General features: G+C 43.9%; 1 protein-coding gene across 9 annotated transcripts in view; it reads right to left on the bottom strand.

Annotated features, from left to right (window-relative positions):
- The window catches only part of LOC118388078 (voltage-dependent N-type calcium channel subunit alpha-1B-like), a 233,316-nt gene that overhangs the window by 30,297 nt on the left and 189,588 nt on the right, over window positions 1-13,431 (bottom strand). For all 9 annotated transcript variants that reach the window (XM_052525624.1, XM_052525626.1, XM_052525627.1 and 6 more), the window contains 6 exons: window positions 11,951-12,047; window positions 10,894-11,054; window positions 8,605-8,742; window positions 7,075-7,276; window positions 4,768-4,932; window positions 951-1,061 (listed from right to left, as the gene is read on the bottom strand). In XM_052525624.1, coding sequence (XP_052381584.1) covers window positions 951-1,061; window positions 4,768-4,932; window positions 7,075-7,276; window positions 8,605-8,742; window positions 10,894-11,054; window positions 11,951-12,047 — 874 coding nt within the window. The remainder of the gene's footprint in view (window positions 1-950; window positions 1,062-4,767; window positions 4,933-7,074; window positions 7,277-8,604; window positions 8,743-10,893; window positions 11,055-11,950; window positions 12,048-13,431) is intronic.

Raw genomic sequence — 13,431 nt, 5'->3', positions numbered from 1 at the left:
AGATCTATTTTTGTTTCATCAGACCAGAGGACATTTCTCCAAAAGGTAAGGTCTTTGTCCCCATGTGCAGTTGCAAACCGTAGTCTGGCTTTTTATGGGGGTTTTGGAGCCGTGGCTTCTTCCTTGATGAGCGGCCTTTCAGGTTGTCAATATAGGACTCGTTTTACTGTGGATATAGATACTTTTGTACCTGTTTTCTCCAGCATCTTCACAAGGTCCTTTGCTGTTGTTCTGGGATTGATTTGCACTTTTCGTTCATCTCTAGGAGACAGAACGCGTTTCCTTCCTGAGCGGTATGACGGCTGCGTCGTCCCATGGTGTTTATACTTGCATACTATTGTTTGTACAGATGAACGTGGTACCTTCAGGTGTTTGGAAATTGCTCCCAAGGATGAACCAGACTTGTGGAGGTCTACAATTTTTTTCTGAGGTCTTGGCTGATTTCTTTTGATTGTCCCATGATGTCAAGCAAAGAGGAACTGAGTTTGAAGGTAGACCTTGAAATACATCCACAGGTACACCTCCAATTGACTCAAATTATGTCAATTAGCCTATCAGAAGCTTCTAAAGCCATGACATAATTTTCTGGAATTTCCCAAGCTGTTTCAAGGCGCAGTCAGTTTACTGTTTGTAAACTTCTGACACACTGGAATTGTGATACAGTGAATTAGAAGTGAAATAATCTGTCTGTAAACAATTGTTGGAAAAGGTACTTGTGTCATGCACACAGTAGATTTCCTAACTGACTTGCCAAAACTTTAGTTTGTTAACAAGAAATTTGTGGAGTGGTTGAAAAACAAGTTTTAATGACTCCAACCTAAGTGTACTTCTGACTTGAACTGTATTTTCCACAAAAAGACAACTTGAGTGATTCCAAAATTAGTCTACAGTCTATTTTCCTAAATGCTTAGATAGATAGTGACCATGTGCTGTAATGTATGGAGACTCACCAGTGGTCCGAAAGCGATGATCTTGAGGATGCACTCTAGTGTGAAGAGAGCTGTGAACACAATGTTCAGGTGCTTCAGCATGGCCTCATACATCTCCGGAGCACCGTGAAACTGAAGGCAGAGGTCAGAAGTCAGGCAAAGGTCGGGAAGATGTCAGAGGTCAACATTCATTCCCACTGAACATGAGGAAATGATAATCGGCATGTCCATGTTAAAGTTATCCTTCCACTCTTTTTTCATCCGTCCGTCCGTCCGTGCGTGTGTGTGTGTGTGTGTGTGTGTGTGTGTGTGTGTGTGTGTGTGTGTGTGTGTGTGTGTGTGTGTGTGTGTGTGTGTGTGTGTGTGTGTCCGTCCGTCCGTCCGTCCGTCCGTCCGTCCGTCCGTCCGTCCGTCCGTGTGTGTGTGTGTGTGTGTGTGTGTGTGTGTGTGTGTGTGTGTGTGTGTGTGTGTGTGTGTGTGTGTGTGTCCGTCCGTGTGTGTGTGTGTCCGTCCGTGTGTGTGTGTGTGTGTGTGTGTGTGTGTGTGTGTGTGTGTGTGTGTGTGTGTCCGTCGTGTGTGTGTGTGTGTGTGTGTGTGTGTGTGTGTGTGTGTGTGTGTGTGTGTGTCCGTCCGTGTGTGTGTGTGTGTGTCTGTCCGTGTGTGTGTGTGTCTGTCCGTGTGTGTGTCCGTCCGTCCGTGCGTGCGTGTGTGTCCGTCCGTGTGTGTGTGTTTGTGTGTTTGTGTCCGTCCGTGTGTGTGTGTGTGTGTGTGTGTGTGTCCGTCCGTCCGTCCGTCCGTGTGTGTGTGTGTGTGTAAAACACCCCGTCCCTAATTAATTGACCTGTAATCAACAAACACATTTAGTAAACAAACATAAACCACAATAAATCCATTATTTATTTTAATCAGGGCTAAAGAAACATATGAAGAAAGCGTATTTCAGAAGAACAGATTATGAGTTGGCCTACTGTACGTTATCTGGCTGTTATGTGACAAGTCCTGTGCCATTATTTTATATTACGTGATTTTACAGTAAGAAGAATATCATTGAACATAGCAGAATAAAATAGAAAGGATATCGTTCCCATTCCGGGAAAAATGAAGTTGTGCGCAAAAGTGATCATTTGAAAAATAGTTATTTTGAGTTTGAGTTATTTCGAGTTATTTGGCCATTTTAGTTTTGAATGATACAAACCATAGAATGTGTTATAAATCAAAACATATATGGGCTGCATGATGTGACCATAGGCTATTAATGCGGAGTCTGTTCCTTGCCTCAGGCTATACAGCTGTTCTCAGATCAAGCGATCATATTTTCACCCATCAGACTATTCTCAATTTAATCTTGTCTTTACTATGTAAAAATGAGTTGAGATTTAGAATGGCCCATTATGAAATGGGTAGGAACAGGGCCAGGGGAAAAGGCATGTCATCTGTATGCACTTGAATAGGGAATGGAGCACTTTCACCTTCAATCAATGAACCAACATCATCGCCTAGGGCTCTCACCCAGACTCATGGATAGAACGTTTGGAGCATAACATAAGGTAACCAGTCCATCCAGTATGCATAATAATACAGTCTACACTCAAAGGCTATTACTCAAATGTGTTTCATTTTGGGGTATAGTCTAGACCAATTATGCACCAGACATCTTAAATCAGTTTTGTGTTGTGTTTTCTGCCATGGCGAATATGTGATAGGCTATGTATTGTATAACGGCACAATCATCATTTTGATTCAGATTTTTTCATCATAAGCCTATGCATAAGCTCTTGTATGTGTAGGGGTGTTTTGAATGAATCATCACCTTAGAAAGCGTTGTCCATTCTGTTGTGTTAGGCTTTGAAACAACATCCACAACAACCATGTTTTACACTCAGTCGCAACCTGCTGTTGAACTTCTTTCTTCAAATTGATCATCACAGTGAGGTTTTAAAAGCACTACACCGTTTTGATGAAAAGTGTTTTTGATTTTCCATTGCATTTCCATTGACATCAGAATGGTTAGAGAGACAACAGAGCCCTGACTACCAGGCCATTAGGACCTGATGGAGAAACGATAGAGCCCTGACTACCAGGCCATTAGGACCTGATGGAGAAACGACAGAGCCCTGACTACCAGGCCATTAGGACCTGATGGAGAAACGACAGAGCCCTGACTACCAGGCCATTAGGACCTGATGGAGAAACGACAGAGCCCTGACTACCAGGCCATTAGGACCTGATGGAGAAACGACAGAGCCCTGACTACCAGGCCATTAGGACCTGATGGAGAAACGACAGAGCCCTGACTACCAGGCCATTAGGACCTGATGGAGAAACGACAGAGCCCTGACTATCAGGCCATTAGGACCTGATGGAGAAACGATAGAGCCCTGACTACCAGGCCATTAGGACATGATGGAGAAACAACAGAGTTCTGAGGCCATTAGGACCTGATGGAGAAACGATAGAGCCCTGACTACCAGGCCATTAGGACCTGATGGAGAAACGACAGAGCCCTGACTACCAGGCCATTAGGACCTGATGGAGAAACGACAGAGCCCTGACTACCAGGCCATTAGGACCTGATGGAGAAACGACAGAGCCCTGACTATCAGGCCATTAGGACCTGATGGAGAAACGATAGAGCCCTGACTACCAGGCCATTAGGACATGATGGAGAAACAACAGAGTTCTGAGGCCATTAGGACCTGATGGAGAAACGATAGAGCCTTGACTACCAGGCCATTAGGACCTGATGGAGAAACGATAGAGCCCTGACTACCAGGCCATTAGGACCTGATGGAGAAACACCAGAGTTCTGAGGCCATTAGGACCTGATGGAGAAACAACAGAGTTCTGAGGCCATTAGGACCTGATGGAGAAACGACAGAGCCCTGAGGCCATTAGGACCTGATGGAGAAACGATAGAGCCCAGACTACCAGGCCATTAGGACCTGATGGAGAAACGACAGAGCCCTGAGGCCATTAGGACCTGATGGAGAAACGATAGAGCCCTGACTTCCAGGCCATTAGGACCTGATGGAGAAACGACAGAGCCCTGAGGCCATTAGGACCTGATGGAGAAACGATAGAGCCCTGACTTCCAGGCCATTAGGACCTGATGGAGAAACAACAGAGCCCTGAGGCCATTAGGACCTGATGGAGAAACGACAGAGCCCTGACTACCAAGCCATTAGGACCTGATAGAGAGACGATAGAGCCCTGACTACCAGGCCAATAGGCCCTGATGGCCTGGTAGTCCGTAGATTTTTACTGTGGTCATGACTCATGGCTGCCAGTATGGTGGTAATACGGACACCGCAACAGCCCTATCCCTCAGTCTGACAGACCTGTAAAGGTCAATACCTGGAGATAAGCCAAATGGATCAACCATGTGGTTAAGGTCAAAGCAACAGAGAGGCAGCTTATACATCAACAACGGATACGTTCAATGTATCCATCCAAATTATACTGATTACCTGTGCCAAAACCCTGTCCCAAAGTTATCCCACTCAAGGTAGAAATTCCCCTTATAACAGATCTAGGATCAGATTTCCCATTTTATGACAAATGCTCTGTCAGTGATCAAGGGCAACTTGCAATGCGTATATCCAGTTATAGGTTGCGTTGCAGGCTGACTTCATAGCAGACGATAAAATTGCATCAACCAATGGTTGTGTGCCACATTATTGACTGTGCAGAGGGGCATCCAATTGCAATATCATTTGATGTGTACAGTTATCCAGGCATTCTGAGATCTGGCATACGTCTATAATGTATACAGCCTGGAATGGGACCATTATTTCTACAATGGACACATTGCCGATGGTGTGTGGGAAGCATCACTGACCTTCATCATCAGCACCACAGTGTTGAGTGCGATCATGGTCATGATGGAGTACTCAAAGGGCGGCGACACCACAAACTGCCACATCTTATACTGGAACGACTGCTTGTCTGCTGGCATGTAGCGCGTCAGAGGCTTAGCGTTGATGGCAAAGTCGATACAAGCTCTCTGTGTTGGAGGAGGGGAGGGAGGGAGGGAGGGAGGGAGGGAGGGAGGGAGGGAGGGAGGGAGGGAGGGAGGGAGGGAGGGAAGGGAGAGAAAGAGGGATGAGGTGAGAGTTTGTCAAACTCACTCACTCATCCCCCTAATCATATCTGATATTGTTCAAACACTGATTATCAACATAAAAAAGGACCAAAAAAGTACAATGAAATGAAAAAGATCAAAGGCTGAACTAACGTCTGATAAGTGCTGGCGTGCAACATAACAGTTTCCAGGAGGGTTTAATAGTCCCTACATAGTGCACTGCTTTTGAGCCCATAGGGCTCTGGTCGAAAGTAGTGCGCCATAAAAGGGAATATGGTGCCATTTGGGACATACTGTAGAGTGAACCTCAGTCATGTAGGAAATGAAGATACAGCTGGATGGACTACACTGGGCTGGATACAGCTGGATGGACTACACTGGGCTGGTTGCTTCTCCTGAGGGTTGCTGTTCTTTTGTGTTGATGCCTTCTGAGGGAAACAACAGGCTACCAAGGAAATCAACTGAAATATATTCACAGGTGCTATGAAAAGTGTTGAGAGATCCAACACTGGGACGGTTTCAACAGAGGAGAGGCAGAAATGACTTACTTGGCCTTGTGTTAATAATTGTTGGTGCACGTGAGTTATCTTCTACTGGGTGCCAGACAACTAGGTGAGAGTGTGTCTGTTCTCTGTGTATTTGTCTCTCTGCTTGTGTATGCGTGAGTGTGTGTTTGTGTGCGTGTGTATCTCTCTATCTCTGTGGTCCAGCGTGTGTTCAGACAGCATACTGTACCTCGTTCTTCTCCAGTCTACAATCTGACATGGCCTTGTCTCCCGGCTCCTGTTTGTGTGTGTTTGTGCGTTCTTACACTCTGACATGGCCTTGTCTCCCGGCTCTTGGAAGGTTTTTGTGTGTGTGTGTGTGTGTGTGTGTGTGTGTGTGTGTGTGTGTGTGTGTGTGTGTGTGTGTGTGTGTGTGTGTGTGTGTGTGTGTGTGTGTGTGTGTGTGTGTCTGTTTGTGTGTGTTTGTGTACCTCGTTCTTCTCAAGACTACACTCTGACATGGCCTTGTCTCCCGGCTCTTGGAGGGTTTGTGTGTGTGTGTGTCTGTTTGTGTGTGTGTGTTTGTGTACCTCGTTCTTCTCCAGACTACACTCTGACATGGCCTTGTCTCCCGGCTCTTGGAAGGTTTGTGTGTGTGTGTGTGTGTGTGTGTCTGTTTGTGTGTGTTTGTGTACCTCGTTCTTCTCCAGACTACATTCTGACATGGCCTTGTGTGTGTGTGTGTGTGTGTCTGTTTGTGTGTGTTTTTGTACCTCGTTCTTCTCCAGACTACACTCTGACATGACCTTGTCTCCCGGCTCTTGGAGGGTTTGTGTGTGTGTGTGTGTGTGTCTGTTTGTGTGTGTTTGTGTTCTTCTCCAGTGACATGGCCTGTTGTGTGTGTCTGTTTGTGTGTGTTTTTGTACCTCGTTCTTCTCCAGACTACACTCTGACATGACCTTGTCTCCCGGCTCTTGGAGGGTTTGTGTGTGTGTGTGTGTGTGTCTGTTTGTGTGTGTTTGTGTACCTCGTTCTTCTCCAGACTACACTCTGACATGGCCTTGTCTCCCGGCTCTTGGAGGGTTTGTGTGTGTGTGTGTGTGTCTGTTTGTGTGTGTGTGTGTACCTCGTTCTTCTCCAGACTACACTCTGACATGGCCTTGTCTCCCGGCTCTTGGAGGGTTTGTGTGTGTGTGTGTGTGTGTCTGTTTGTGTGTGTGTGTGTACCTCGTTCTTCTCCAGACTACACTCTGACATGACCTTGTCTCCCGGCTCTTGGAGGGTGTGTGGTGTGTGTGTGTACCTCGTTCTTCTCCAGACTACACTCTGTGTGTGTCTGTTTGTGTGTGTGTTGTGTGTCTGTTTGTGTGTGTGTGTGTACCTCGTTCTTCTCCAGACTACACTCTGACATGGCCTTGTCTCCCGGCTCTTGGAGGGTTTGTGTGTGTGTGTGTGTGTCTGTTTGTGTGTGTGTGTGTACCTCGTTCTTCTCCAGACTACACTCTGACATGGCCTTGTCTCCCGGCTCTTGGAGGGTTTGTGTGTGTGTGTGTGTGTCTGTTTGTGTGTGTGTGTGTACCTCGTTCTTCTCCAGACTACACTCTGACATGGCCTTGTCTCCCTGCTCCTGGAAGGTGATGATGATCAAAGCCACAAAGATGTTGACAAAGAAGAAGGGAAAGACCACAAAGTAGACCACATAGAAGATAGAGGTCTCCATACGGAAGCCTGGGCTGGGACCCGCATCCTCATAGGTGGCATCCACAGAATGCTTTAGGACCCTGGTGAAAACAGGTAAACACAGAGGGTCACTTTTTCATTGTTCCCATTAATGGTTAAAGTAAGGATTTGGGTAGGGGAAGCTGATTCTAGATCTGTACCTAGAGGAAACTATCCTAATACTATCTAAGCCTAACTAGCTTAATTGTTTTAACCTATACATACACCACTAGGCAGCCATGGCAGGGAGGACACACAAGAATATGTGATGTACAAGCAGGCTGTGGGGAAAAAAGCAATACATTTACTGGAACAAAATATGTCCAATATTCATCTTTCATCTTCCATAACTGAGTACAGCAGGGAATAATATTATGAAGCAGGGAATATATGAATGTTTACCAGGTTGCATAACAACAACAAAAAATGAGTTTTTTGAATATGATTAAAACAGATATGCAGCAAATGTGTAAATAAAACTAAAAACACTGATGTTTTGAAGATATTCTGCTTTATATTAATTTCTGAGAATAGCAAAAAGAGCTGTAGTACCCCTTCTCAAGCCCTATTCGCTGAGTCACAGGGAATAGAGCCATTTTGATTTAAAGATTAATCTAATGCTAGTTAGCTCTTTTACATTTTATTGTGTAGCCCTTGTTAAACCCTGTACTTGGGGTAATGATTTCCCTGAGGAAGGAGATGTGGAGAGAGACAGAGAGAGAAGATTAATGACTAACTAGCTGAGGAGAGCACTTAAGACATTGTGGTGTCCTCAACCCCAACCCTGGTCAGGTTCTACATGCCATAAATTAGTGCAAATGATGAAGGCCATCATACTGACTAGCGCTGTCTCCTCCTGAACATTACCTCAGCACACGCACGCCATTACACACGCACACACACCTCTCCCACTGGATTCCACCCCACCTAGTCTCACCCGAGATCATTTATTTCCCCCACATCATTGGCACTTTGTCCTTTGGAATGGATGTCAAATGGGATGCTCATCTTGTTGAGGATACTGTGTACATTCAATAGGGGTCAATGGACCCGATAGGAACCCTCTAGTCTGCCTGGAATTATTTGGGAAGCTATTTGGCTAGCCAGTGGTTATCTGAATAGGTGATGTGTAGGTGATTGAGTGGCCTGTGGTTATGTGTGTAGGCCATTGCCAGTGACTGGCTAGTCGGTAGCAATGTAAGTAGGCCACATGTAGGGGATTGGCTGGCCTGTATTTCTCTTCACAGTTGATTGGCTACCTAGTCTGTGGTTATGTGAGTAGCTCATTACCAGTGATGTGCTAGCCTGTAGTTATGTGACAAGGTCCTTACAGGTAATTGGCTGGCCTGAGCTTCTCTCTACAGCTGATTGGCTGGTGTGGGCTACTCACATTGGCCAGCCCTCCCCGGTGGAGACGGTGAATAGGGTGAGGAAGGCCCACAGCACATTGTCGTAATGGAACTCATACTTCCTCCACTCACGATCCTGGGCCGCCACTTCATCACCGTCATAGTCCAGAAACTTACCCCTGATGAACGATGGAAAGAGGGGGAGAGAGAGGAGAAAGAGAGACAGACAAAGAGAGAAAGAAAGAAAAATAGAAAGAGAATAGCACAGTATTGTATTGTTATCTTGTAGGTAAATTGGCACAAGCTATATTCACAAAAAACACTCCAACTGCAAACATCTAATTTTCACATGTGAAAAGATGGTGTGAACAGTTTGCAGTAGCAATGTTCCATTGAGGGAATTAAGGCGACCACATCTAAAAAGCCCAAATGCGAGACGGGAACGATTTTGCGGGACACTCGTGGAAGAGTAGACAGAATAAATGGGGAAGGTTAATGGATAATGTTCAAATGGCGACAGTTCTGCCCCTGAACAGGCAGTTAACCCACTGTTCCTAGGCCGTCATTGAAAATAAGAATTTGTTCTTAACTGACTTGCCTAGTAAAATAAAGGTAAAATAAAATAAATAAAAATGATGGTCACTGCCTTTTAAAGGGGAAATCCTTAGTTGCTACATAGATTTATGGACTTATAAATGAAGCATACGAATCCATATACAGTTGAAGTCAGAAGTTTACGTACACCTTAGCCAAATACATTTAAACTCAGTTTTTCACAATTCTTGACATTCAATGCTTGTAAAAATTCCATGTCTTAGGTCAGTTAGGATCACCACTTTATTTTAAGAATGTGAAAAGTCAGAATAATAGTTGATAGAATTATTTATTTCAACTTTTATTTCTTTCATCACAATCCCTTGTGGGTCAGAAGTTTACATACACTCAATTAGTATTTGGTAGCGTTGCCTTTAAATTGTTTAACTTGGGTCAAACGTTTCGAGTAGCCTTCCACAAGCTGGGTGAATTTTGGCCCATTCCTCCTTGCTCGGAAACGCTTTTTCAGTTCTGCCCAAAAATGTTCTATAGGATTGAGGTCAGGGCTTTGTGATGGCCACTCCAATACCTTGACTTTGTTGTCCTTAAACCATTTTGCCACAATGCTTGGGGTCATTGTCCATCTGGAAGACCCATTTGTGACCAAGATTAAACTTCCTGACTGATGTCTTGAGATGTTGCTTCAACATATCGACTTAATTTACTTCTCATGATACCATCTATTTAGTGAAGTGCACCAGTCCCTCCTGCAGCAAAGCACCCCCACAACATGATGCTGCCACCCCCGTGCCTCACGGTTGGGATGGTGTTCTTCGGCTTGCAAGTCTCCCCCGTTTTTCCTCCAAACATAACAATGGTTATTATGGCCAAACAGTTATATTTTGGTTTCATTAGATCAGAGAACATTTCTCCAAAAAGTATGATCTTTGTCCCCATGTGCAGTTGCAAACCGTAGTCTGACTTTTTTAAAGTGGTTTTGGAACAGTGGCTTCTTCCTTGCTGAGTGGCCTTTAAGGTTATGTCGATATAGGACTCATTTTGCTGTGGATATAGATACTTTTGTACCCGTTTCCTCCAGCATCTTCACAAGGTCCTTTGCTGTTGTTCTGGGATTGATATGCACTTTTCGCACCAAAGTACGTTCATCTCTAGGAGACAGAACGTGTATTCTTCCTGAGTGGTAATGACGGTTGCATGGTCCCATGGTGTTTATACTTGTGTACAGATGAACTTGGTATCTTCAGGCGTTTGAAAATTGCTCCCAAGGATGAACCAGACTTGTGGTGGTCTACAAATATTTTTTTAAGTCTTGGCTGATTTCTTTGATTTTCCCATGATGTCAAGCAAAGAAGTAGGCCTTGAAATACATCCACAGGTACACCTCCAATTGACTCAAATTATGTTAAAAGGCACAGTCAACTTACTGTTTGTAAACCTCTGACCCACTGGAATTATGATACAGTGAATTAGAAGTGAAATAATCTGCCTGTAAACAACTGTTGGAAAAATTACTTGTGTCATGCACACAGTAGATGTCCTAACCAACTTGCCAAAACTATAGTTTGTTAACAAGACATTTGTGGAGTCGTTGATAAATGAGTTTTAATGACTCCAATCTAAGTGTATGTAAACATCTGACTTCAACTATATATTATATAAAACATATGTATTCACATTTTTCAGGTGATTTGTTCTCTCGTGACTTTGTCATGTTTCTTTTTTGTAAGGGCATATCCAATACCAGTCAGTGTCAATGGTGTGAGTGTGTACTGTACCTGCAGTCCTTCTCCAGACCTTTAGACTCATCGGTGCAGTAGAAGAACTTGCCCTTGAACAGCTGCACAGCGATCACAGCGAAGATGAACATGAAGAGCATGTAGACAATGAGGATGTTGAGCACGTTCTTCAGAGAGTTGACCACACAGTCAAACACGGCCTGGAGGAGGACACACACACCAATAAATAGAGGTACACACAATCTCTCAAACACGTTATCATGCATGTGAACACCCATCTAGACACATGGACACAGTCTCTACGCTGCACTCTGATGATCAATTTGTGGTTTGAATGACTGTCTACCTGTCATGGCATGTTTTGAAATCTTCCCAATTAATATGTATCTGCAGGGATGAATGAGACAGTAACTCACAGAGCTGCTCCCTGAAGTAATTTATTTTTTATGTCACTCATGTCACTCATTACAAATAGCTAAGTGTATGAGAGTGATTAGCTCTAGTCCCGTGTGTTACTTGCAGCTTGCTGACACTGAGCCTTCAGCCTCAGCAAGCAGCATGTAACGCCCTGGACCAGAGGTAGAGAGTAGAAGGGCTTACCTCCCTGCTAACCCTGATCTCAATCTCAATCAACCCATCAATTACTTCAACAGGATGTGCTGCTATCTTTGGTCTGATCAACTACCTTTCCACACATCAATTACTTTGGTCTAGTCCTTGTGAGACAAGATCAGAGCTGGGGTCCTGAAAAGAGTGAGACAGATTAGCATTTTTCCCCATTTGTCACCGGGCAGAGGATGATTAACTGGTATATGAAGATAGACACTGTGGATATCAGTCATTACATCTCACCCTCCTCTTCTCTCCCACTGATGTGATTAATTTATTAGTTTATATCTCATACAAATCACTTGGGAGTTATTCATCCACTGGCTGCTGCTGCAATTTCTGTGTGTGTGTGTTGCAGAGGCACAGGTCTGTGTGTGTGTGTACGTTTGTGAGTGCATCCGTATGTGTTTGTTTGACTTGTAACTGGCCATGGAAGTGGCTTTTCTGTTGTGTCAGAGCGGAGCGAACAGGTAACAGATGTAGCTACCTTGAGTTTTGGCAGTCGTTTGATGGTCTTCAGAGGCCTTAGAACTCGCAGCACCCTGAGAGACTTGATGGTGTTGATGTCCTTGCCTTTAGTTCCTCTGCACAGAGCAAGCCCACAGTTAGTGACTATAGACCAAACAAAAGGAGAGTAGGCATTATGCTGTGGCGCACAGGCTCTCACCACTACCTTACCTTTTGACCTGTCTCGCACGCACGCACGCACGCACGCACACACACACACACGAGGAGGCTTGTGTGAGGCGCTATAGGAGGACGGGCTCATTGTTGGAATGGAATAAATGGAACGGAGTAAAATATGTGGTTTCCATATATTTGATACCATACCAGTCATTCCATTCCAGCCATTACAATGAGCCCATCCTCCTATAGCTTCTCCCACCAGCCTCCTTTGGCATACACGGTATTCATTAAACTCTCTCTCTTTAAGGCACACATGTATAAATCAAATACCACCCATCCTTGCAGTTACAAGTTCTAGTAGGTATATTCAGCAGTTAGTAGAGTACAGTAGAGTAGAGTACAGTAGAATACAATAGAGTACAGTAGAGTACAGTAGAATTGGTAGAGTACAATAGAGTTGGTAGAGTACAGTAGAGTACAATATTGTACAGTAGAGTTAGTAGAGTACAATATAGTTGGTAGAGTACAACAGAGTTGGTAGAGTACAATATAGTTGGTAGAGTACAGTAGAGTACAATATAGTTGGTAGAGTACAGTAGAGTACAATAGAGTTGGTAGAGTACAATAGAGTTGGTAGAGTACAGTAGAGTACAATATTGTACAGTAGAGTACAATAGAGTTGGTAGAGTACAATATAGTTGGTAGAATACAGTAGAGTACAATATTGTACAGTAGGGTACAATAGAGTTGGTAGAGTACAATAGAGTTGGTAGAGTACAGTAGAGTACAATATTGTACAGTAGAGTACAATAGAGTTGGTAGAGTACAATAGAGTTGGTAGAGTACAGTAGAGTACAATATTGTACAGTAGAGTACAATAGAGTTGGTAGAGTACAATAGAGTTGGTAGAGTACAATATAGTTGGTAGAATACAGTAGAGTACAATATTGTACAGTAGGGTACAATAGAGTTGGTAGAGTACAATAGAGTACAGCAGAGTACAATAGAGTACAGCAGAGTACAATATAGTTGGTAGAGTACAATAGAGTTGGTAGAGTACAGTAGAGTACAATATTGTACAGTAGAGTACAATAGAGTTGGTAGAGTACAATATAGTTGGTAGAGTACAGTAGAGTACAATATAGTTAGTAGAGTACAGTAGAGTACAATAGAGTTGGTAGAGTACAATAGAGTTGGTAGAGTACAGTAGAGTACAATATTGTACAGTAGAGTACAATAGAGTTGGTAGAGTACAATAGAGTTGGTAGAGTACAATATAGTTGGTAGAATACAGTAGAGTACAATATTGTACAGTAGAGTACAATAGAGTTGGTAGAGTAC

This window comes from Oncorhynchus keta, chromosome 9 (genome assembly GCF_023373465.1).
Source record: "Oncorhynchus keta strain PuntledgeMale-10-30-2019 chromosome 9, Oket_V2, whole genome shotgun sequence".
NCBI lineage: Eukaryota > Metazoa > Chordata > Actinopteri > Salmoniformes > Salmonidae > Oncorhynchus > Oncorhynchus keta.
The sequence above is the reverse complement of the archived record's forward strand: the minus strand, read 5'-3'. Positions and strand labels throughout refer to the sequence as shown.